The 24,221-nt window shown below is 42.6% G+C and overlaps 8 protein-coding genes across 8 annotated transcripts; 6 read left to right on the top strand and 2 right to left on the bottom strand.

The window, feature by feature from the left end:
- Window positions 1-649: 649 nt before the first annotated feature.
- TM35_000372110 (Tbingi protein) lies at window positions 650-1,264 on the bottom strand (the record flags this gene model as incomplete). Its single annotated transcript, XM_029029511.1, has 1 exon — window positions 650-1,264. The coding sequence occupies one exon, from the start codon at window positions 1,262-1,264 to the stop codon at window positions 650-652; it is 615 nt and encodes a 204-aa protein (XP_028879304.1).
- Window positions 1,265-1,893: 629 nt separating this feature from the next.
- TM35_000372100 (uncharacterized protein) lies at window positions 1,894-2,265 on the bottom strand (the record flags this gene model as incomplete). Its single annotated transcript, XM_029029510.1, has 1 exon — window positions 1,894-2,265. The coding sequence occupies one exon, from the start codon at window positions 2,263-2,265 to the stop codon at window positions 1,894-1,896; it is 372 nt and encodes a 123-aa protein (XP_028879303.1).
- A 7,246-nt stretch (window positions 2,266-9,511) lies between these two features.
- TM35_000372090 (uncharacterized protein) lies at window positions 9,512-10,204 on the top strand (the record flags this gene model as incomplete). Its single annotated transcript, XM_029029509.1, has 1 exon — window positions 9,512-10,204. The coding sequence occupies one exon, from the start codon at window positions 9,512-9,514 to the stop codon at window positions 10,202-10,204; it is 693 nt and encodes a 230-aa protein (XP_028879302.1).
- A 543-nt stretch (window positions 10,205-10,747) lies between these two features.
- On the top strand, window positions 10,748-13,573 carry TM35_000372080 (uncharacterized protein; the record flags this gene model as incomplete). Its single annotated transcript, XM_029029508.1, has 1 exon — window positions 10,748-13,573. One exon carries the CDS (start codon window positions 10,748-10,750, stop codon window positions 13,571-13,573), a length of 2,826 nt encoding a protein of 941 aa, XP_028879301.1.
- A 358-nt stretch (window positions 13,574-13,931) lies between these two features.
- TM35_000372070 (mitochondrial ATP-dependent zinc metallopeptidase) lies at window positions 13,932-15,911 on the top strand (the record flags this gene model as incomplete). Its single annotated transcript, XM_029029507.1, has 1 exon — window positions 13,932-15,911. The coding sequence occupies one exon, from the start codon at window positions 13,932-13,934 to the stop codon at window positions 15,909-15,911; it is 1,980 nt and encodes a 659-aa protein (XP_028879300.1).
- Window positions 15,912-16,410: 499 nt separating this feature from the next.
- TM35_000372060 (uncharacterized protein) lies at window positions 16,411-20,694 on the top strand (the record flags this gene model as incomplete). The annotated part of the gene is made up of 1 exon (XM_029029506.1): window positions 16,411-20,694. One exon carries the CDS (start codon window positions 16,411-16,413, stop codon window positions 20,692-20,694), a length of 4,284 nt encoding a protein of 1,427 aa, XP_028879299.1.
- Window positions 20,695-21,063: 369 nt separating this feature from the next.
- Window positions 21,064-21,969, top strand: TM35_000372050 (putative protein disulfide isomerase; the record flags this gene model as incomplete). Its single annotated transcript, XM_029029505.1, has 1 exon — window positions 21,064-21,969. One exon carries the CDS (start codon window positions 21,064-21,066, stop codon window positions 21,967-21,969), a length of 906 nt encoding a protein of 301 aa, XP_028879298.1.
- A 432-nt stretch (window positions 21,970-22,401) lies between these two features.
- TM35_000372040 (uncharacterized protein) lies at window positions 22,402-23,646 on the top strand (the record flags this gene model as incomplete). The annotated part of the gene is made up of 1 exon (XM_029029504.1): window positions 22,402-23,646. One exon carries the CDS (start codon window positions 22,402-22,404, stop codon window positions 23,644-23,646), a length of 1,245 nt encoding a protein of 414 aa, XP_028879297.1.
- Between the last annotated feature and the right edge of the window lie 575 nt (window positions 23,647-24,221).

Genomic DNA, 24,221 nt, shown 5'->3' with positions numbered 1-24,221 from the left:
ATTACATAGGGTTTTCCATCTCTTATGGGATGCTTGTCGTAGCATTTCTCTCCTGCGAGCTCCCAGTCTGTCTTGAGAGACAGAAGGTTTACAATTGTGAATCTTCCCTTCGATTTCCTCTAACTCGGGAGTCCAAAAAGGAGTGGTGTCTCGACCTCCGCGTGGAACATCCGCAGCTGTTGCGATACGGATGGCGGAGGTCAGTAGTCGTTCTTTCTTGTGAACGCTCATTTTCTCTTTAAGACGTTTATTGCACTGTGTGTTTGACATTTGTCTAAAGCGAGGCCATTTTGCTTTCTTCCATGCATAAATTGGTGCACGAGGGCGAGGGAACCGCAGTGGTTCGTCATCATCTCCTACTGCTACGCCGAAGGGTGTGATGTAATGATCGCTGTCCAGGGAGAAGGATGATGTCCATGACTCTAGACGGCATTCTCGGGATATTGTCACATCTGGCGCGGAGGGGCCATGGCGTGTGATGTGGTGAGTGCAATCTCCAGTGTTATGAATATAACGTAGCCATTATCTAGGCACCATTGCACTAGCACATCGCCACGGGTATCAGGGGGGATAGCGCGATCCCATGCCATTGCGTGCGCATTGGCATCTGCACCAATGAGGTGAGGTCCGCTTGTCGTCAAAAGTGTCTCTAGTTCTGAAGTTGCGCATGATCTCCCCGGAGGGAAGAATATGCTGACGTCACTGTGAGCGCCAGACCTTCTGACATGTGGATCGTTGCATGAGCATACTCAATGCTTGCAACTACGGTGAGTCCTACTTCTACTGGCAGATCTTCGCGCGCAAGAATCGAAACACCGCCTCCTTTAGAGGGGTGGGACACTCCATGATGTTGGTAACCAGCGATTGTGAAACTCGAGACTTCCGCACAAGATAGTTTCTTCTCGCTTAGAAGGCAGAATGTCACATTCTCCTCAACAAGGGTTTTGTGGTGAGCAAGCCTCTCGGCCTGGATAAGCCCAGCTGAGTTCCACTGCATACCTCGCAGTGAAGGGCCGGGATTTTCCTCTACAACACCACTCGGCAGCAACCTGGTGCGGGTGATACTGCTGATAGCGCGTCGGCACGTGCCCCAGGACCTTCTTGGATATATTTCCGCCCGGTACGACGCGGCTGGTCCCTGTGCTGTACAACGCCGTGGCCTGAGGGCCAACGGGTCTTCCAAAAAGAAAAACGTCGCTGGCCCTTCGCTTCCTTTGAGAATGCGAACCGCTGGACCTTGGCACCATGTTGGGGCGACCGGCATTGCCAAGGGTTTTTGATTTTAAAAATTCGTTTCTGCTTGGGCCAGCAGTGTCGCAGATCATCGGGGCCTTCTGCGCCATGCTAGGTGGGAAACTGATGCCTGAAGGCGCCCTTTCAAATGCCAACTTGTCGCTCAAGACGCCACCCTGGCTAAGTAGCTGCTGAATGGGGGTTTGAAGGAAAACACCGCTGCTTTCCCCAAGGGGCTTCTGCTGTAAAATCCTTCTTTGGGGGAGATTTGCCTTCATCCCCAACCGGTGCCAAACTACTTTATTCCACCGGAAGGGAAACCATAACCTACCCGCAAGATTCACCACCGGGGTCTCCAATTGCCATGGTTGGGTTTTGGAAAAAGCGAAGGCGCCATATCTCCCATCCGGTCGCAAATACCCCGAATCACAAAAGAAACAACCCAGCCGAAGCAAGACAAAACACCACCACAGAAGCAAAGCACACGATTCCGCCGCCTGCGCTTAGCGTTTCGCAAAATGCTCCTGAAAGAATTCCGTGAGGGTTCATAAAAACAACAAAAATGGCTTTTTGGTGGGGCCGTGGCCCTCTGGAAGATAAACGTTTCTCATTCCCCGCGCTCTCCGGATACCACATCAGAATCGCAGCCGCCCACAAGAACTAAGCACCCACACCCCCGCACGACCCCAAGAGCAGAAATATAGCCATTTCCCTGCAGGAACGCCGGCGTCCGTATATTATCGGGGCAAAAAGGGACCGACACGGCGGCCCAAAGAGAAACCCACGCACGTAACCCAGGTGGTAGGGGGCCTTATGCCAGAGACGAAACGCGGAAGAGACGACAAAAGAGCAATGCGAGAAAGAGGAATGGTGTTCACCTATTTCGGTGTAGGGCCATGGCGCTCTCGGTAACGGGTTCGGCGGGTCCGTTTCCGATCGAGGCCCCCCGCGGACCCATTGCGCGACGTACGCGGCAGACGGGTTAACACTACAATCAGCACCGCCGCCCTTACAATTATCCCAGAGGGCCATGGGCAAGAGAGGGTCCAAACCGTTAGAGAAAAGCAAAAGGCACCTGACTGGAGCGGCAACTCAGGCTTTCCTTGCAAAACCCTTCTTTCTACTAAATAAAGGGTGTCCGCGCGGTTCGTTCCCAGGAGAACCTTGGGGCCACGGTAAAGTTCGATGCGGGGCGCGCTGGGGATTCTGAACCCGCCAAGCGTTCCCAACCACCCATTGCGGAAAATGCCGAGGTTGAATAGGGATACCCGCCAAAGATTATTCCAAGCTCCCCTGAGAGAAACCGTTTCCTACATGGGATATTCCCGCACCGGTGCGTCTAAAGCGAAACCCCATATCAGGTAAGGAATGCAGGGCCCCACTTTAAACCAAATCCCTCGCCAGAAGAGTATAAACCCATTTGTCTCCAAGCCTCCAAACGGCCCAGCGCGGGCACTGCGAATAAACAACCCTGCTGCCACCAAGTTGTCTAGTTACGGACCTCTTTTACGTTTTGGCTCGTTATTAAAGCGCCTCCCTTTGAAATTTACCTTTTTTTTTTAAGCGGTTATCCCCGTTCGTGCTTGCGAAGGTGGGGGGCGCGTCTCAAACCGCGGGGCTTGCCGGCGGGAATCGCCAAGACCACCGTGGATCGCCCACTCTTAAAGGGCATGTCGGAAATTAGGATGAACTCGATGCAGCCGGTCCTGATGGATTCGTGAAGGAATGCAAACCGTTACACCCATCAGGAAGCAAAAAAATAAAAAATTGCAGCGGGTTGGGGCCTACTAAATACTAAAAAGGGGGCCTTCCATCAGAGACGGGGCGCAAAGAGCGCGGACGGTATTTCTCGAAAGCCGTTTTTCCTCCCCATTGAAAAATTTAAAATAAACTCTTAATAAACTCAATTTGCAAAAAAAAAAAAGAAGAATCAAAGGAATCGATATTGCAAAAAATTATGGGGGCCCACAAAAGACAAAAGGATCCCCACGCACAGAGACACTCGCACAACTCTTGCGGCAGCGAATGCAGTCTGTGATGAAACGTTTTTCTCCGCAATGTTAGGGTCTAATCAAAAAGAATAAAGGCATATTAAAAAAAAAAAAAAACATGCCATTGGCATCCGGGGAAAAAAAAATAATTTATTTCTACCCAACCGCCATCATTTCAGATGGGACTATCGCAGATTCTAATCTGCATAGCGTCTCTTTAGTTGACCATGCCATCCAATTGAATACGAGGCATTTTTTAGGATGTTGTCACCTCTGGTATTGAAGATAGTTTTCTATCCCTGCGTCATCTTCACCCTCCGGTACATGTAACGTAGAAATCTTTCCCAATACACTACTGCGCAATGGCATCTTTAGAAGAATCAAGTGGGACATTGCACCTTAGTGCCAAAAGACCTGCATTCTTGTTCAAATGTGCAACAGGTTTCGTGTTTGAGGCTAGATGGGGGTGAGCCGATAAAATTGAAGCCTTCAATCTAGACTCTAAGTGGATCCTTTCATATGACAGCCAAATGCCAACCAGAAGCACCGGTTTGGCCTTCATTTGGCGGTCCTTCTCGTGTGAGAATGGGCGCCCCGCCGCCGAGATTAGGGCGAACAACTTCATGGTGATAGATCCCTAGAAAAAGAAAAGCAGAACCTTAACTGGTAGGGAAATGCCTTGTTTTTACCAAACAGATAAAAAATTCTCTTCACCATACAATTTGTTGCTAGCAGCAAGGCGTTGGATCTGCGGTAATCTCTCTGCGTTCGTTTTAGCTTTATATACCGATCAAACGGGATTCCCCCAGTCTCCACCCCACAACCACCACCAGCATGGCAAAGCAACAACGTAGTGCGGGAGACGCTTTTGAATGTACGAGAACGTGCGTTACTTTAGGGAGAAGGATATCACTGCGCCCCAGCAACAAGCAGCACATCGGGATACCGATTGCTGCCGTGAACCGTTTCCAAATGAGATGCTTATGAATGGCGTTGCTGTTAGCTGTTCAGCTTCCCTAGCTATACAGAAAAAATAATAGATGTTTTTAATTTTATTTTCACCACTCTCTAAAGCAAACGGTAAAGGTGCAGAACGAAAAAGAACAACATACTTTTTACGTAACCCCACAAAATTTGAGAGATGAAGAAAAGAAACCGCTCAGCAAGAAGGACAAAAAAATTATACTTGGCAAACCGTTGAAATCCAGTATCCCATTATCGCTCTGCAACTCTTGCTGCGTTGGAGTATCATCTTCTCTTATCTCAACATTTCTTTGTGTTTTCTTGGGAATTGCACGTTTCAAATCCAGACTTCTAGAGAGAAATAGGGCTGCGGGGCTCTCCACTGTAACACCGCTGCCTCCGAAACGTAGCAGTAGCTGATGTCACAAAATGTATAATTTCAGCATAAACCTTACAAACTTTTGCTGAAACTGTAACAGCCAAGACGAAGCTATCTGCATTGCTGGGCCGGGAAGAAAAAAAAGTTGTCGCATTCATATAGGCAAACTGTGCTAGGCCAAAGAAATGGAACAATCCCAAAATGAGTCAACACTTTCTAAGATTATCAAATAGATAAAGAAAATGATAAAATGATGCCTTCAAAGGTGGATCGGCTTCATTCGGAATCATCCTCATTTTTACTTTTGGGACTGAGCAACCCGTTATCAACGTTTAAAGGAAAAGTTTTTACTTTATGATCGAGCATGGGACGACTGCAAAGGAGTCTTCAAGAAAAGCAGCCGACGCAATCAAAACCTCTACTCAAAGGAGATCTTTCTCGGCCTCTGGAATTATGTGAAATTCTCACATGCTAACTTTCCAATGGTTTCAACCCAAATAATGGTCTAAATTTAGTTGAACTAGCGGGAGGCATCGGGAAAACAAGACGGTTTTAAAGCCATTAAATGCCCCACAAGGGAACTTGGTCTTGCCCAAGAGCCGGCCTAGTAATCATTCATGGGTTCCAGAACTTGTGGTGGAAGCCAACGCCTGGAACAAACGAATTTCCTCAAGGAGGTTTTCAAGATTTATACTTATGGCAAAAATGGCATGGCCAACGTGGGCAAAAGCAAAGCGGACTCCTCTGCCTACCGGGTTGCGTGACAAATTTGCACCTCTCTTGATAGAGTTCCTTGGCACCTTGTAATCTGGCAAAATGCTTTTGGCTTCATTGGTCTCGAGGGTCTAAATAAGCTCCGTCTACCGCAGCAACGACCCAAAGTGATCCATAAGGTAGAAAAAATATTTCTTTTTTTTTTTTCCAATCCTTTGGCAAACAGATTATCCTATCCATTACTTGCATGGATGGGGATTGTGGCTGTTTCTCGCTTCTACCGCGTCAGGGGTTTTCTAAGGCAAACAGAGAGTATATTCATTAAGCTCCTGTTCATCCTTAACATCATTCTCCATAAAATATGTGTGCGCCAATGATTTATCACCAGAGGGATTTCTTTTGCGGGGGCAAACGGTGCCCCACTCCCTTCCTCTGTCGGCAATTTGTGGCTTCGGCAAAACATCGCATTTTTTTTCCAGAGGCGGCAACCTTTTTCGCCAGATTGAATGGGTCCCATTTCTCCTTTACAATCTTCTTTATTCGCCACGTGTGGTTTTCCAAAATAGGAATATTTAAATATTAAATATCTCAAAAGCGAACGTTCTGGGAAGATAACTTTATAATCAGGATCTGCTGTTTGCTGGACGTCGTGCGTGGGGTGAAATTCAGCCGTGTCTCCGGAGGGTGCGCGGGGCCGAGAAGAATGACTTAGTGTAGAGAAACTTCCCCATAACGCATTCGGAAGGAAGAATCGATCGTACGATGGCCTTCCGAAAAAAAAAAGCACAGACGGTTTGAAAACCCCATCTGCGTCAGGGAGGCGCCATGAAAATGGCACGATGCATGTGAATATTTCGTCCCCGGGTGGCTTTCGCCATTGGAAATGAAGGGTGCTCCCCTTTAACCCTTGCAGGCTGATCCGGAAACTGCCTTAGTGCCAAATTCCGCTTTGTTTTAATGCCTTGCGCCAATGTGAAATTAACATGGGCCTTGAAAAAGGCAGGGCTTTACATCAAAAAAAAGATCGCCCGTATCTTTTTTAATTGGGTTGTTGTCAAGCTTTTAAGAATAAAAATTTCTTTTTTGCACCGCATCATGGGCAAACAAAACCGCCCCCCCCCCACCAAAGAGGAACCACCCAAAAAGCCTCCTGAAATTAGACGGCGCTTTGGTAAAAGTAAATGGTTTTTCTACATAAAAGCAAACTCAAAAGCATGGTCGCACAAGATATGCGTGCGAGAGGGCATCGCGGAAACGTTGTGCGTTCGAAAAAAATTCAGAGCCTTTTCTTCACGCCGCCCTCCGGAATGCCGCAGAATTTGCCCCCACAGCCCCAGCAGCGGGCGGAAAGAAAGAAAAAAAAGAAACGCGTGCGGCGACCATTGATTCCGCCTTTGTTCGCCGGCGTGGTGTGCGGGAAGGGCCCGCCTGGGATTCCCCCGTGGGTGGTGGGGGGGGCGGGGCTCTTGCTTGAGGGGCTTCGGCCCTGCCGGCTTCGGTGGGGCGTTCAACTTCTCGAACCGACAAGGGCCGAAGCGTTCCAGGTTCAGTTCTCACAGGAAACCGCCGCCTGCGGCTAATGGTTTCTCGCTGGCTCGCGGTTCTGAATTTTTATTGTAAGTCGTTTCCTGGTGGCGGCATGGGGTTTCTTGAATTCCTCTTCGCGGCCCTTTGGGTCGTACCTTGCTCTGGGTGTTCCCCTTTTTTTTAAAAAAAAATGGTAGCGGCGCTCGCTGGGTGGCGGGAAATTTTTTTTAGGGTCGTCAATGGTTAATTTATTCTGCGCTTTTTTTTTTTCTTTGGGGTGTGGGGTGTGCCGCCGTTTTTTTTTTGTTGTTGCAATTCCTTCTGGCTATGGCACGGTTGCGTTGCCATCCTTGACCCCAGTGTGGCAACGGCGGTTTCCCAAAACGAGCACCACCCCCCGCTGAGTTAATGAAAAGGGCAAGACGGTTCTTTTTTCGTACTCGTGGCCGTTGTGATGCGTGAAGGCCCGCGGAATTCGGAATGTTTTGGAATCATTCCAGGGCTCTATGGATTACAACAATTCTTTTCGGCAAGAACATCCCCGCGCATCACGACCAAAGCGTTTTTGCTAAGAGAAAACCATATGGATTAAACGTGTATACGCAGCAAAAAGAAGGACCATGCCGGCGAATGTGGTCCGTAAAATGCGCCTCTGCCCACACCCCAAATCTTTCCATTCCGGCAGTGTTTTGGTAGCGGCGCCACTAAAAAGAAAAGAAGAAAGCAAACCCGGCAACCCGCTAACCACAGTGCTGTTTCTTAGGGAAGTGGCAGTTTCTCCTTTCAGTTAGACCAAAACGTGAAGAGAGCACTTGGCGATTCGGCGCCATAGGCGGGCGACCGGCGGCTGGTTGTTGGTTTGGCGTTGCCCCGTTCGCTGCTCGCTAAGGACAAAAAAAAAAAAACCGGATGCCCCTCACGGGCGGAACCCTTTTCCACAGGATTTCGTTCGCCGCCGCCAAGGGCCATTTCGCCAACGGCAACCAAATGGGAAGAAGAAAGTTCTCTAGGGACCACCAGTTCGGCCACGAAGGGCCAAAACAGTAGTTCCGCCTGTTGGTTTGAAGAAGCTTCCCAGGCCGGTCCTGCAGAAGGGGATTTCTCTTCCTGTGGTCCCGTTGTTTGCTGGTTCCCACCCCCTAAAACTCAGTAAGGAAACTTTAACCTTTCGCCCTGGACTTTGCAGCAAGCTACACTTCACATAGAAGAGAAATTTCACCTTGACATGTGTGGCGGGTTAGGCGCGCCACAAGGGGTGCGGGTAGGTCGCCCCCAAAGGTTTTATAATTAGGCATTGGCTGCGGCTGGGCGGCGCCGGGCGTTTTAATCCAGAAAAAAAAAGGGGCGTCTGTTTTTTTTTTTTTTTTTTTTAAAGGGCCGCTGTCGTTTTAAAGTGCTGGCATAAAAAAAAAAAAAAAAAACTTCCCCAGGGTAGGCGTTCCGATATTTTACCAGCGCGCCGCTCCTTTTTTTTTCTGCATTTCCCCCACCCCAAATGCATTCATCACCGTCCAACCTGGAAACCCACCAATGGACGTATGCACTCTGCCCATGAAAATACCCCATAGAACCGCGTTGGGCTTCAGCACTTTGCGGATGTATGAAATGCTTCTCTCAAAGTTATTGGGCTCAACATTTTAGGAAGTTGTATGCTTTCCGAAAATTTTTAATGGCTTTTCGTTCCCCTCAAAAATCTCAGTTGCCCAACCCCGGCGCCGAGGCAGGGCGGCAAATTATCAGCAGCGCGTCCCCAGAGTAAAACAAGCAATTGTTTTTTATTTTTTTGTACTGTTTTTCTTTACGATCGTATGATTTCTAGATGTGTATCATTCGAATGTTGCTTTTGGTCGTGCTAAGGAAATCTCTTGGTTTTCATTTGCGCCTTTATCATTTTTTGAAAGAAAGTGAAAAACCATATTGAAGCGGGGGTCTTTTATTTAATTAGTATATCTCCCTAAACCACTGGTTTTCCTTACTGCCATATATCACGCGCCCCCTTTCCAAAACCTACAGAAAATAAACACGCGGCCGGGCAAATAGCCAAATGTTTGAAAGTAAGACGGGGTCGAGATCAGAAAATCCAACCTATCCGTTTTCCGCTGTGTTCGCAGGACTTTGCCAAATTTGGTGGGGCAAAAACAATCAGCAAAAGGAACCGTCAACCACGGACACACCCCCAGGACCCCAGCGGGAGGGCCTTCTGGGCGCAGAAGGAATTAAAAGAGCCTGGAAAAATTCTTCGGTATTGATCCATTGCCTTGGGTTGGGTGGTGCGTCGTCTACGTGGTTGTATTTTGATCTCCTGAAACCTTCCTTCTTTGACAAAATACACCTCGGAAAAACTTTCAGTCCACTGTGGAGACCGACAATCGTATTTTCACAAACTTTTCCGATAAGTTCATATAAGGCACAACATTTCTGAAGTGTTATCCCAAGTCCTTTAGCGGACGCCTGCCGGAAGAGGCAAATCGAGCGATCGTGCCGCGCAGGATCAAAGGTAAAGTGCTTCATTTACCCGCTTGCGTTTTAACAACATGCTTTGCCACCATTAATCCCCACCAGGACGGCTTCATCACCGACAAATTAAACGCGCACGTTTGCCCACCTTCCAGGGGGAAAAGCTTTCTGGGCATTGCCAGCGTAATGGCCGTTCGGCGGCCCTGGCCCCAATAAAAGGCGGAAGCCCAGACACTTCCTCAGGACAATGCGTGCAAGGAGTCAAATGCTGATGTCGTTTCGGGGTTTTGGCGGAAATTGGGGCCCCGCGGCGGATCACAGCCGCTGTTTGGTTGTAAAGGGGGCCCGCCGCTCAGCGACGCGCGGGCAACCAGCGCGTTTCAGAGGAGGTTTTGTCACGGTCTCTTCTGCCAAACCCCTTTTTCGAGGCCCATTGGAAATGTCGCTGGCGATTTGCTTCCCGGGGCCTTCCCGTGACGAACCTCGGCGGCCCCGGGGCAGGCTTCGTTTGGGGTGTCGGCGTTCTTTCCGCCATCTTGCCGCCGGGGCCCCGGGGGGCGGGAAGGTCGGGCCGCCGCAAGTTTCCGCCAACCCCCCGCTCGGTTACGAAAAGAAAAAAAGGGGGCGGGTGGGTGGAAAACAGGGCGTTTTGGCGGGCGCCCCGGGGGTGAAAGGGGTCGGACTTTTTTTTTTTTTGTCTTTTTTTCCCCGCCGCCCGGTGGTTTTTTTGTGGGTCGCCTGGGGGTGGGGGGTCGTTTTTCATGGCGCTTGTTGCTGTTTGTTGTTTCGATGTTTTTTTTTTTTTTTATGTGGTGTGGTGGTGCTCGTGGATGTTTTGGTGCTGTCGTTCGGTTGTGTTCTGTTGAACGTTTTCTTTCCTACTCGCGGCAATATAGGTGGATTCAATGGCCGCCAAACCGCGGAACGTTTTTTTTTTTGAAAATTTCGTACTGTTCCGCCACTATTCCCGTAAATAACTGCGGTTGTGTGGTGCCTTACCGCCCATCGGTAGGTTTGTATTGGTTTTTCTTTCCCTATGTTTGTTCTTTCTTTTTTTTTTTCCATCCCCATCATGTCTTGTGGCGTTGTCTTTTTTTTTTTTTATTTTGATGTATCTGCGTTTTTTTTTTTTTTTTTTTTTTGGAAGTATTCAGGTGGACTTCCCCCCGCCCTTGCTGCTGATATTTTTGTTTTTGTGTGGGTTAATAAGAAGGGGTGGTGTCGTGCTTATATGCATTTTTTTTTTTTTCTCTCCCACGATTGTTGGGACTCCTTTATTTTCGTTTTTTTGTTGATGTTTTTTTTTTTTTTTTTCGGTGGAGACTCTACTGGTGTGATGTTTTTCTTTGTAGTATTTTGCTATGATTATAGAAAGAAACACCAATACAAGTAACTTCCTATTTCTCTATTTTTCTGTTTTTTTTTTTTTTTTATATATAAATATGTACCACAATCCACCAAAAAAATAGTTATAGTTGTAAAGATGGATTCTGAAGAGGCATATCATCCAACTCAAGGAGATATTCTAAGTGTTCTACGACTTCTTCATGATAACGGTGTTAGTGTGCAGAATTCAAAAAGGGCATATGAAGAATTGCAACAATATCAAGCAAATCCGGCTTTTTGTGTTTTGTTGTCGTATGTTTTTGGCGCGGAGAATTGCCCTATCCAAAACTTAGAGCTTGGTGGGTCTTGGATTCAATATAGACGACTTGCGGGTATTACTTTAAAGAACAATCTTGAAAAATCGGAGTACGCTTTAGGTTTAGCAGCTGTGAAGGAGGCTGCTCGTTGTGCCTTATTTGTCTTAGGTAATCCAATAGATGTACGCATTGCTCGTGTGGCAGCTCAAATTGTTGTTAAGATAACCGCTCTTACTTCCTTTGATTGGTGGAGAGAGTCAGGTATTGGGGATTTACCTCACTTGCTTCTTAATGAACTTTTTAGAGCAGGTGATGTTAAAACATTATCTTCCCTTTATACACTTCAATATTTAATGGAAGATCTTCCAAAAGTTGTAGGTGTTGCGAGTAAAGAAATTATTGAAAGAGTTGTAACACTTGTATTGGATCAAAGTATACAACCAAATCTTCGTAAAGCTGCATTTCGAATGTGTTCTAACGTTTATGAACGAGCTGAATCTCTTGATTGGAATGTGGAAGGATTATCACCGCTACAAAATGGATTGACGGGTGCAAGTGGTATATTTGCAGGTGTTTGTACGACTCTTTTAGAACAAGGATGCGATGGTGATATTGCCTTAATGATTGAAGTGTTGCGTTCGTGTAGCGTGATGCTTGAATATTTAGAGTATTTTAATCCTATCTCTGAATCTGAAATGACGAGATTAGTCAAATGGTGGGTTTATCATACAATAAATATAGTTTCTTCAAAAGAAACTGTGAGTGAATATGACTTTCAATTGAAAATAGCTGCAATGGATTTATTGACTACGGCTTTGGGAATATATGATCGCATGGGTGGAGAAGGGGTTATATCCCTTCTTGTTGAACCAATTTCACAATGCTTATCTACACTTATACCTGCCTTGGTGAATTTCGTTCCCATGTCACGAGAGGAAGTAGATAGTATTCTTTCAAATGATGATTATAGATTGCGTGATGCAATGGCAGTTGATTATCATTTGGAGAAAAGAAATGAGGATATTTCAGAAGATAAATATCTTGATGATGATGAAGAAGGGGCACCAGCACTTCGTTCTTCAGCATTACGTTGTATTGATGCTTTGTCTATGTTTTCAAGTAAGCAGGTGTATCCATATTTAATCGATCAGGTTAAAAATTTATGGGACTCTGATGGACGACTAAAGGAAGCAGCTATTGTATTGATTGGTACAATTGCTAGTGGGTGTTATAATGAGATTGAGAATACACTTCCAGTTCTTGTACACCAACTTGTAAATTCAGTTATTTCACCATCAGAGGATGTCTTTGTGGTTAGTATTGCTATATGGACATTATCCCGTATTTTGGAATGGGCATATGCATGTGATGGTACTTTTATCACTGATATCATGACAGCTTTTATTACGCGAATGCAAAGTACCAGTAAGCGTATTCAAAGATCGGCAGTTTCTGCACTTAACACGGCATTTGTAACAGCTCATAATATGGGAACAACAAGAAAAATTATCGCTGTTTTTCCTTCTTTGGTTGAAGCAATTATTGCATGTTTACCTGTTTATTGTGATGCAAATTTATCTCTTCTTTCTGATTTAGCTTTGCATTTAATTGCTGTTTCAGAAAATACTGTATTGAACTCGCATATTGGTGAAGCATTTAAATCTAATCGAATTGAACGTGCAAAATTATTTGAGAATTCATACGTATCAGTCTACATCAAAGAATTACCCAATACTCATCTTGATAAGGATCTCTTTTCTATTGATCGTGTTATTTCTGGTTTCTTAACGTTTTTTCCAGATCCTGTAACTTCTGTTAATATTCTTGAGAGTTGGCAAGCAGCGTTAGAAGATGTTGTTAATAGGGATGTAAAGGATGATACCGATCTTTTATATAATATAATATACTCCTGTGGAAATTTTATAAATGTTACTTCAACAACGGTTTTAAGAGAATGGGCACATCGAACACAAGGATCTCTAGCAAGTGTAGGTTTTCAACTCCTTGTTAAATCACCTCAACAAACGGTGAAATTAGCAGCTGTTATACTTCTCCATCGATTATTGAAGAATATTGGGAGTTCTGCCTACCCAATGGGAATGGCTGTAAAATTACTCTCTACACTCGCATCTTCTATTGACAGTTTTGATGATCCTCATGTGAAGCTGGAGTTGGTACGGTTAATAACACTGATGGTTGAGTGTTATTCTTCTGAGTTCCCGAATGAAAGTTATGCCGCTTTTTTTGCAGCTGTTAATGCAATTCGTAGTGATGCCTACAATGATTCTCTTATGGTTTTTGTTCAAATGGCGTATGACATATGTCGTACTCTTGGCATGGTGCCAACTCTCATTAGTCGATCACGTCCTGAGGTAATTACTCGAATTATGGCACAATCAGAAAATACATATGACAAATCAGTAGCAACAATACACCTGATAAACGCACTTTTGACGATTGATGAAGTTGCTCTCGCTATCTTACCCGATGCTATGCGTCTAATTTACAGTTGGCAACAGTCAGCATGTAATTTTCCAGGAACCCAAGAGAAAATAAGATCATTGTTGTTCTTCTATGACAAACATGGTAGTCAACTTAGGGATCATTTGGGAGCTCTTCACCCAAATACGCGTGAGATGATCTTCACAACATATGATATGATATGATATGATATGATATGAGAGAAATGCATTGAGATATCATATATAAGTAAGGATGAAAAACTAGAAGAAAAAGAAAAACTCGAAATATATCCCCAGAAGAAATTAAAATATTTTCAAGCGAGACGCTAGGAACTGAAAGAGTGTTTGACTAGGTGACAGAAAGAAGAAGAGAAAAAAAAAAAGAATAATTTCTCTAAATAAGGTTAAAATTTAAATCAGTTTCTCTCTTTTTTTTTCTTGAAATATATATATATATATTTTTTGCTTGAATTTCTCTTCTTTTTTTTTTATATTTGTCTTTTTTTTTCATGTAGATAGTTTATATTTATCCATTGAGGTCTCTATTCTACTTATAAAGAAGATGAGGCGTTTTCTGGGACCTTTTGAAGCTGTTTTGAGAAATCGTACAGTGTCTTTACGCTTCAGGTCAGCCACAGGGAAGAGAGTTTCTACAATCATAATTCCAAGGGAAGTCGTTGATCAGCGACGCAATTATCATAATTCCCCTCAACCTGCAGCTTTTCCTCCACCGCCATATCCTCCTCAATATTCATCAATGCAGAATCCTTATGCATCACCTTACGTTTACCAGGGAGTTCCACAAGTACCACCTGTACTTCCTAATCAACGGGCAAATGGTTTGGGCTATTTTGGATCCACAGCACCTGAATTGGGAAGCAAAGAGAGACCAATAGTTGTTGTTTCAGCACCTCAAAAGACTACATGGGCTACAGGGTTCTGGTTATTTTTACTCCTTGGAATTGGATTGACTTGTGTATTGAATCTTATTGATGAACTCAGTGCAAGAATGCAAGATAGTAACCCAACACCAAAAGCCATTGCTGTTCCTCGTACATCATTTGCTGGGATGTTTGGAACTTCAGATGTTAAACCTGTCGATTTGAGCGATCTAGATATCACTTTCGATTCTATTCGTGGATGTGATGAAGCAAAAGCGGAACTTGAAGAAATTGTTGAGTTTCTTAAAGATCCAGAGAGATTTCATTATCTTGGTGGACGTCTTCCAAAGGGTGCACTATTGGTAGGACCTCCTGGATGTGGTAAAACGATGCTTGCTAAAGCTATTGCAAAAGAGGCTGGAGTGAGTTTCTTTTACTCTACTGGAAGTGAGTTTGACGAAATGTATGTGGGTGTTGGATCTCGTCGTATTCGAGAACTTTTTGCTGCTGCTAAGGCACAAGCTCCATCACTTATATTTATTGATGAAATTGATGCCTTAGGTGGTAAACGATCACGAAATGATCACACATATTCTCGGATGACTTTGAATCAACTTCTGGCAGAAATGGATGGATTTCATTCAAAAGATTCTGTAATCGTTATTGCAGCTACCAATACTCCTGATTCCTTAGATAAGGCTTTAACTCGTCCTGGACGCTTTGATATGACAGTTGCAGTAGAACCTCCTGATGTAAAAGGACGAGCAGAAGTTTTACAAGTTTATTTGGACAAGGTAAAAGTTGATGGTAATGTAAAAGCACTTGATATCGCTCGTGGAACAACTGGATTTACTGGAGCAGAATTAAGTAATCTTGTTAATATTGCAGCTATACGTGCTGCAGTTCTTAACAAGAACGCTATAACTGTTGAAGATGTGGAATATGCACGAGATCGAGTAATGATGGGTGCTGCAAGCAAGAAAGTTATTCCTGAAGGAGAACGACGATTGACTGCATATCATGAGAGTGCTCATGCTTTGGCAGCAATTCTCCTAGAAGGAGAAGGAGCTGATCCTGTACATAAAGCAACAATAGTTCCACGAGGAAGTGGTATCATGGGTCTCGTTCAGCAATTGCCTGATAAAGATGTATACAGTCAAAGTAAAAGACAATGTTTGGCGCGATTGAAGATTTGTCTTGCAGGACGAGTTGGTGAAGAAATGTTGCTTGGAAACGAGGATGTAAGTACTGGAGCTAGCTCCGATTTTCAACAGGCAACACAATTAGCACAAAATATGGTAAGACGTTTCGGATTTAGTGATGATCTTGGTTTTGTTAACTATGGTTCAGCAGATACACCAGAAGGTGCCTATATGTCTGATGAAACGAAGAAAAAAATTGAAAAGGAAGTGGCTTCTCTTTTACAAGAATCGTACAAAGATGTTAAACAATTGTTATATAATCACCGCAAAGAACTTGAATCTGTTGCCAATCAACTACTTCAGCATGAAACACTATCTGGGGATGAAATCAAAAGAGTTCTTAAAGGTGAAGTATTACCATCCGTTGCCAAAAAAGAGAATGTGCAGTCACCGTCTCAGAAATCATCGAAAGATTCAGACGGAACAAAGGGAAAACGTCGCCCCGTGACAATATCTTAGTATAAGAGAAATCCCAAAGGGATATATTTCCTTATATATATATATATGAGGCCTTTGGGTTCCTCTTGTTTCATATTTCTCGTAAAGGAATCTTTTTTATTTATTGAAAAAGTGAAGGAAAAAAAAATGTACTTGCAACGTAAAAGGAAAAAAAAAAAATAGCCAAAGAAGAAAAAAAAAAAAAGCACAAATTGGAGATGGCGGACGTTGTAACAATTATTCTGAACATTTCCTTTTTTTTTTCTCATGAGTTGGGGACTGGGGTGGGGTGGGGGGTTTGCTTTTATACTTCAAAGAGGATTTATGCCTATAACCTTTATATTTGAGATAATTTCTTTTTCTTTTTCTTTTTCTATTATGCTGTTTTTGCTTTCTTATTATTGTTATTATTAGCTTTAATTTACAAGTGGGAAGAGTTTATTTTTAACTCTTTTTAAAGTGAATATATTTATACTTGAGTGGAATACTAGCGAAAAGGGTGGGGTAGGGGGTCTAGGGAATGCGACGTGTTCACTCACAAACATCCTTTCCAGGCATCATTGGAACCTCATGGGATGGATTTTCTCACCCATGCCCGATGATTTGGGGATCGTACGTACAAGTACGTCATTCTGTGGGAATGTCCCGAGAAAGCCGGAGAAACCAACCAAATGCAGATCCTACCACTGGGAATCAAATATCCATAACGGAACCACCAGATCTAACACAACATATGCAATTTGCTCTTAATAATTTAGAGCATATAACACTTCGAGATGTTCCAGAAGAACGTCGTAGTCGCACAGATGTGGAAAAGGAACGTGAAATGCAGAAAAAATTTGGAAAGTACGGTCCTGGAGAACGATTAACGAAAAATTCTCAACAAACACGACGTGATATGTTACAAGAACAACAGGATGTTGATGGACTTCCATGGGAAGTGCGATGGCGAAAAACACTTATACCAACTTCAGAGGAAATAATTCAAGATGTACGTGATCGATTTGATTTATATATTCAAGACCCTATTGAACGAGAACAAGAATGGTATTTACATTGGAAAGATAGATCATTTAAAATTCAAAAGGATCGTATGATTTGGCCACAGGGTTATACAGATTATCTTGATCACTATGATGAACATGGTAGACGTCGAGTTCTTCCATCTGATCAGCGATGGTCTGATACATCATGGAAACATTTAGCTGATACAAAATACAAAGATCGTATGTGGCTTATAGAAGGAGAAGAAAGGAAAGCGGTACATCAGAGTCTTCGTGAAGATCGTGTATTGATGGAAGAAGAAGAACAACGTCAGTTAGAGATGGGAAATGTATACAATGGAATTTTATCTGGTGTGGTAGATCTTGACCCGGAGCAAACATATCAAGCTCTTTCAGGTACCGCAGACCCTTTAGAAGTTGCTCGTACGAAATTAAAAATTCAGGCATATGGTGCCCAACAGGCAATACAAAGTGGAAAGGAAAGAAAATCTTTACAAATAGACCCCATTTCAGGTTTACCAAAAGCAGATATGGAACCACTTCCTACAGGCATAACAGTTGAACAAGGTGCATCTATCGCTGCCCAGGCAAATATTCAAAATGAAATGTTAGAACAGAGAGCTGATATGGCAAGAGAAAGTGGTCAAGATCCAGTCCTAGCTCTTATGAAAGCACATCACAGCACATCTAAACAACATGATGATCGTCCAGCACTTCGAACTTTAGTTGAAGAAAAAATTGAAACCACTAAACAACTTCAAAATACTTATAAAACAATATCATCATTTAATAGTGTAAAAGATACTTTAGAAAAAATTGAGAATTCTACACTAACTATCGAAAGAAAAAATGAGTTAAAAACTTGTGAAAAAAATTTATCAACCAATTCTGAAAATAATTCAGAATTGCATCAAACCTTGAAAAATAGTCCTTCTGGTTTTATTGAAATAGAAAAGCGTCCATATAACGCAGAACCAGATATTCCACCTGAACTTTACACCATTCCACAGAATCGTGAGATGGATACTATTCCAAAATGGTACCGTGAAACTCTTGTAGAGACGGAACCTCTTATTCAAGCATACGATATGACCCATGATCCATTAGAAGTAAAAAAGAAAGTAGTGAAGGAGTACTATCAACCACCAGAACTAGTAGAAGAAAAACGGATTACAAATGATGATGCTATATGTGGTGTTTCATCTTTTGATGAAATAAAAATGCATAGACTGAAGTCATTACCAGAGTTAGTAGAGGGATATAAACCTCTTCCACTCTTTCGAGAAGTTGCCAAAAATGATCAAATCAAAAAGGATAAAGGAGAATTAAAGTTGTCGGAGAAAAAATCTGAGAAGTTGCGAAAGGAGCGACAAGAACGACTTCGGAAAGCGAAGGTTCAGTATGATCCGGATATTCTCCTTCCCACTTTGCCATGGGAAACAGATTCTGTTACCGATCCATATCGTGGAGTTGCGAAGGAGGATGCAGTCGATTTCAACAAGGCAGATTTAGAAAAGACTTGGCGTGCTTATCGAGACACCTTTCAACAGAGTATCACAGAATTTGGGAATCTTACACAAATGACAACAGAAGAAAATTGTGAACGTATGTTAATGGATACAATGGATCGATTTCGTCGTGGAGATGTTGGGGAACATCCACAAATCCCTGAAGAACATGAAAAAATTTTCAGAATGATATTTGAGGCACATACAAAACATTTTCTTTCAGATTTTTACAAATTTAAAGGAAATCGTATGACAGAGGCTGCAACAGCAAAATCAGAAGCAGATGAGATACTAAGAAGAACTTCTGGCAAATGTAAATTACTAGGACCAAATTTTATGAATTTTATACAAGAGATGACATCTTTAGAGTTAGATTCCATCAGAAAAAATCCTGCACAACGTTATGTCATTATGATTCGAGATCATAAATATGAACCATTGGGGAAACCATTTATGAACTGGATCACCAATGAACTTAGCGAATTTATTTTAACAGATTTTCAAAGTATTGAACAACTTGAAACAAGTTTAGAATTTCTTAAAAAACATATAAATGATGCAAGATTTAAATGTCCAATGCGTTTGGAAGGTATTAAAGACTCTGCACGTGATGCAACTGTTGAAGCATTTTTTCAATGGTGTCGTGGTGCACTTTGTTTTTACGCGGGTAAACAATTACATCGATTGTATATAGAATTCGCTGACACTAGATTCCGTACTAGGGCTGAAGAATTATTTGAAGATTCTATTGAATGGTTTTCAAACTATGCCAAAGCTGCAAATGGTATTGTACAAATTCCTATCCCTGATTCTGATCCTCCATATGAATATGAGGAAAAAGATTTTCTTGACGGAGAAAATGCTGTATATGCTGAAATCACTGGACAACTAGATAAAGCAGAAGGATTATGGCATTCAGGAACATCCAAACGATGGTATCCTGTTACTGATGAAACAGAATATATTTGGTATAATGAACGCCGAGGTCGCATAACACTCGCTCTGGATATTTCTGATCGTTGTCTTGAAAATATTAACAAGAAAACACATCCTTCTATTCATCCGTTTCCAGAGCGTGCACGTCCTTTTCTGGAAGGGGCACCATTGACTCAAGAAACAGCAGAACATCTTTGGATGCGATATGTAGGAGATGTATATTATGAACATAGTGAGTTAATGTTTCGACAAGGACGTTTTGAAACAGGTCGCTCATATCGTGAAAAATGTCTTAATTTATATCATTTAGCTATAAGAGTAGCACGTGAAAGATTACCTCCATCATGGAAAGCACCTTTATTAACAGAGGCAAAATTTCTTATGCGAGTTTATAAGCCTGGTATAGATCTTGAAAGACATTTAAAAGAGGTAGAAATTGTGGTAGACAAACTATTCGCAATAAAGGAACCTCGACACTGGATAGAACCTTTCTCTGATCTTCCATATAGGGTTGCTGTAGTTCATGCTAACTTACCTGCATTTGGGGAATTTATTGTAAATACAGTTAAATCACGTATGAAGAGTCAGAATCCATCTAATGAAATGCTTTTGGAAAATATGCGTCAACGTTCACTTGGTGGTGATTATTTGCGTGAGTTAGATGAGTATTATTCTCTTGTAAATAAAGTTGCTGAAGAAGCTTTTCGAAAAAAGATTTTGCGTTGGCGGGCATTAGAATATGAGGGTTCCGATCCATACCTATTTTGGACACATCTCTATTTTGCCTTCCGTGTTCATCCTAAAGATGCTGAAGAAGTACGCAAGATGTGGGATATGTATGAACCAGCTTTTCTCTACATTTATACACAAAGCGCTCTTGCTTCCCGTACTCGTGGAAATAAGTTAATTAATGATGCATTACGTCGCATGTGCCAAATTCTTTTGCCAGGTAATGAGGAACAAAAGAGAATACTTCTAAAAGAATTAACAAAAGTACGGGAAAAGATGGCACATCTTATAGATAGACGGGAATTGGACCGAACTATTCGAGCGTTAGAAGCCCATTTAGCTGATTCTAACCATGTTACTTTTACGTATGGTTCATCTTTGCTATATCGTGAAGCAGTGAGACAAGAACGAATAACCAATAATCCAAATCTCCGCTCCAATATGGCCGCAAAAGATTATGCAGAGCTTCAAAAACGCAAAGAGTCTCTTCGTGTTCATGGATCTACACTGGATCCCCATCAAGCCGCAAAATTACAGGAGCAACAGAATTCTACCTCCCCTATGGGTGAAGAAGTCTTGGGAACACAACCTGATCTCTCCACAAAGGATATGTTTGCAGAAAAGTAGCATTATATTCTCCTGTGTATCTGCTCTTGAGTAAGGGATCCAAAAACCATTCTTATCGCAGAGGTGATTTCCTCTTTAGGGATATATATTATTATTATTATTTATTTATTTATTTATTTTTTTTTTTTACATTTATTTATTTTTCTTTATTGTTATTTCTTTGCTGTTACTATATGATTATGATATTTGGGAAACGTATTCTTTAATTTATTATACGCCTATATCTTAAATGAGAGAATGAGAATTATTATTTTTTAAATGAACTGTAAAAGTTTTTTTTCTTTTTGTTTTCCTTTAAATATTATTGTTGAATTTAATTTATTTATTTTTTCTTTTTGTTTTTTTTTTGTTTTTCCTTTTTATATTTCTATGGATGAAGCGATGCAAAGGGGTTTTCAAATGATACACCGTGTTATTCTTACTTTTGCCTTTCTCTCCCTGCTGCTTCAGGGGACGTTGGCCCATCAAGGGCACCACGGTGATGAAGGGGATGAGAGGGAGGAGCCAAAGGTTTCTGTTGGTGTGCTCCACCGTGCCCCATCATGCACAGAGGATCAGCGCGTTAAGGTCCGTTCACACGTCACAATCGATTTCCAGCTCTTCACTGATTTTGGCAAGAATAACAGAACAGAGATAATGAAGGGAGAAAATAAAGTCATCCGCTCAGTTGGTTCTGGTTCAACAATTATTGGAATGGAACAAGGGATAATCGGTGCCTGTGTGGGAGAGACTCGTTCTATTCGTATCCCTGCCGATTATGCCTTTGGAGAGAGCGGAAACGGAAGGCTTAAGGTACCCCCAGATGCACCGCTAAGAGCGATAGTGGTAATCAAATCCTTTCACATCCCTACCGAGGAGGAGAAGTCGGACGATGGCATCATGTCTATGGATGAAGATTTTGAAGACGACTTTGCCGTAACTTTACCCTTCCCGGAATCAGTGGTGGAGGTGAATGATACTAATTTCAAAGAAAAGGTCAAAGGCAAAAACGCATTTTTCATGCTTTACGCATCCTGGAGTAACCAATGCAAGAGTATTCAGCCAGAGTTTATTAAAGCGGCAGAGGCTTTCGCTTCTGAAAGTGATGTTATGTTTGTGGCGGCCGAGGCGTCAAGTAACGGTGATATCGCTGATAAATTTGACGTGAATGCATACCCTAAGTTTTCATTGCTTAAAGCGACAGGTACAATCGTCCCATGCGATGGTGAAGGGAGTGCAGAAAGATTCATAACGTTCTTGAACAAAGAACTGAAAAAGAATATCCCACTGCCATGAGTAATTGGGGTTTGTCAAAGTCCCATAAAAACAATAACAACAACTGCCACAACACAATATACAGTGACATCAAGAAGAAATAATAACCCGAAAATATGTCTATACAGGATGCTCGTTTTACAGTTTGGGTTATTTAACATGTACATGTCTACGCATATGTAGATATACTTGCTGTTTCTGAAAAAGAAAGAGATATGCTCTAAACCTTATATATATATATATATATATATATATATTTGTGTAAGGCATATTGTGCGCTTTTTTACAGAATGAAATATTTAGCATGAGTATTTCAAGAGTTTAAATGTTTTTTTTTTTTGTTTTGTTTTGTTTTCTCGTTATACTTGTTTCTTTATCACATCTATCAAAAATATTTTTTTCTCCTTCTTTCCTCTTTACCAGAAGGCCTTGACACTGACGGTCACGAGGAGAATGTCAGAGGAAGCAGTTCTCCAAAAGGAGAGGTTCTTGCAAAATGTGGGTAAAAGTATAGATACCCACGTTTCGAAAATGCGAGAAAATATTGTAGACATGCTGGCCTCTCACCTCAATGAGCAGCAGGTTGCTATAAAGAAATCGCTGCAAGATGAAGCGGAACGTCGAGAAAGGGTACTAATGGAGAAGAAGAAGGAAACTGAGGTCTTGCTTCGTATGGCGGAGAATACTAGCCAAAAACAAACGACTCTTGTACGGCGCGTGACTGGTGCTTTGGGCGATGTATACAAGCAAATGTTTTGTCAGCGTCTTTTTCGGCATTGGTTACATTGGGTTATTCAGAAAAAGAAAAAACGACAACTTTCAGATGTGACGAGTCGTACAGGAAATATACTTCGAACATATCATGTATACACACAGTGGCGACTTTTCGCTGCGGCACGTAGACAGCAGAGACTTGCTCTAGCTGAAGAATCAAAATGGAAATCTCGTGAGACGGCGCTCTTTGCAGAGGTAGAGACTCTTAAAGATATCGTGGAACAGGAGCGACGTCGCAGTGATGAATTGGAAGAAGAAGCGAGAACTGCACTTGTACGTGGTGTATGCGCGTTAAATAGAGAAGCGGTGCAGTTGTTGAGGGGTACGCTGAGTACAGAGGAACCTGGAGTGGTTCCTACTCAGTTGTACGATGCCAGAACTACACGTTTGCCATCAACGCGGGCGAGTGGGACACCAAGTACTACCGCTAGGTTAGAACTACCGCCCGTTCATGCAGCAGCAGCAGCAACAACAACAACAGCAACAGCAACAACAGGTGCAGCGACATCAGTAACTGCGAAAACAATAACAGCAGTTCCTCCAGCTTCAATTCCAGTTCCACCTTCATTTTTGCCAGAAGCACCTTCAGAACCAGTACCAGCTCCCATTCCAGTTCCAACTTCAGCTCCAGCACCGCAAAGAGAAAGAGGAGTATTACCAATGGAAGCCCAAGCGGCACATTCTCATCAAACGGTGCCGCATCCTTCTTTGATGTATCAAGAACTGTCACCCAGTCCACCATGCCATGTCTGCTATGCTCCTGACACGTGCCCATACAACACAGCTCAGGCAGCTCATCAACCTTTTGTGGTATCTGTCAATCCTACTGCTGTTCGTAACTACGGGGTTACGCCTCTTTTTCAACGACCCACACACACTGGACGTGCATCTTCTAGAACTGCACACCAGCGTTATACGCGGTGAGGGTGTTACTCACATAACACTCCGTCTTATGGGTAAATCACGTAAGCGGAAAAAAAAAAAAAATAGAAAAAGATGGCACAACCTTGACTTGTAAATCCCTACACATTCAATTCCCTTGGGCAGTCCTTTTTTTTTTTTTCTTGTATCTTTCTTTTCACCTCTAGATTGTTTTTTTTTTTTTTCTGCGTGGTTATTTCTACGCAGAAAATAACTTGGTACAGTGTTTCTTTAGAATAAAGGGACCAATTGCGTCCTACAGAACATTTTTATACATGTATTCATTACCGAAACCTGACGCGCCATTTTTTTTTTTTTTTTTAGCCTGACTTTTCTGAAAGCTTGCGATAAGAATGGCAAAGCCTTACTTTTTGGAACTACAGATTTATGGGTTTTGGTAAACCAAATTCTATTTCTTTTATCTTTACAGTCTGCCTAACAGTAAGTTTCTGAAAAAAGTAAGTTTACAAGGAAGGAAAATGTTGAGTACGACTCGTCCCTCTTATTCATCAGTAGAATGGAGGACATGCACACAAGCATTCAAAGACTTTGTGTGCCACAACGGACCAACAGCGTTT

The sequence above is a fragment of the Trypanosoma theileri genome (genome assembly GCF_002087225.1).
Source record: "Trypanosoma theileri isolate Edinburgh chromosome Unknown TM35_Tth_37_V1, whole genome shotgun sequence".
Taxonomy (NCBI): domain Eukaryota; phylum Euglenozoa; class Kinetoplastea; order Trypanosomatida; family Trypanosomatidae; genus Trypanosoma; species Trypanosoma theileri.
The sequence above is the reverse complement of the archived record's forward strand: the minus strand, read 5'-3'. Positions and strand labels throughout refer to the sequence as shown.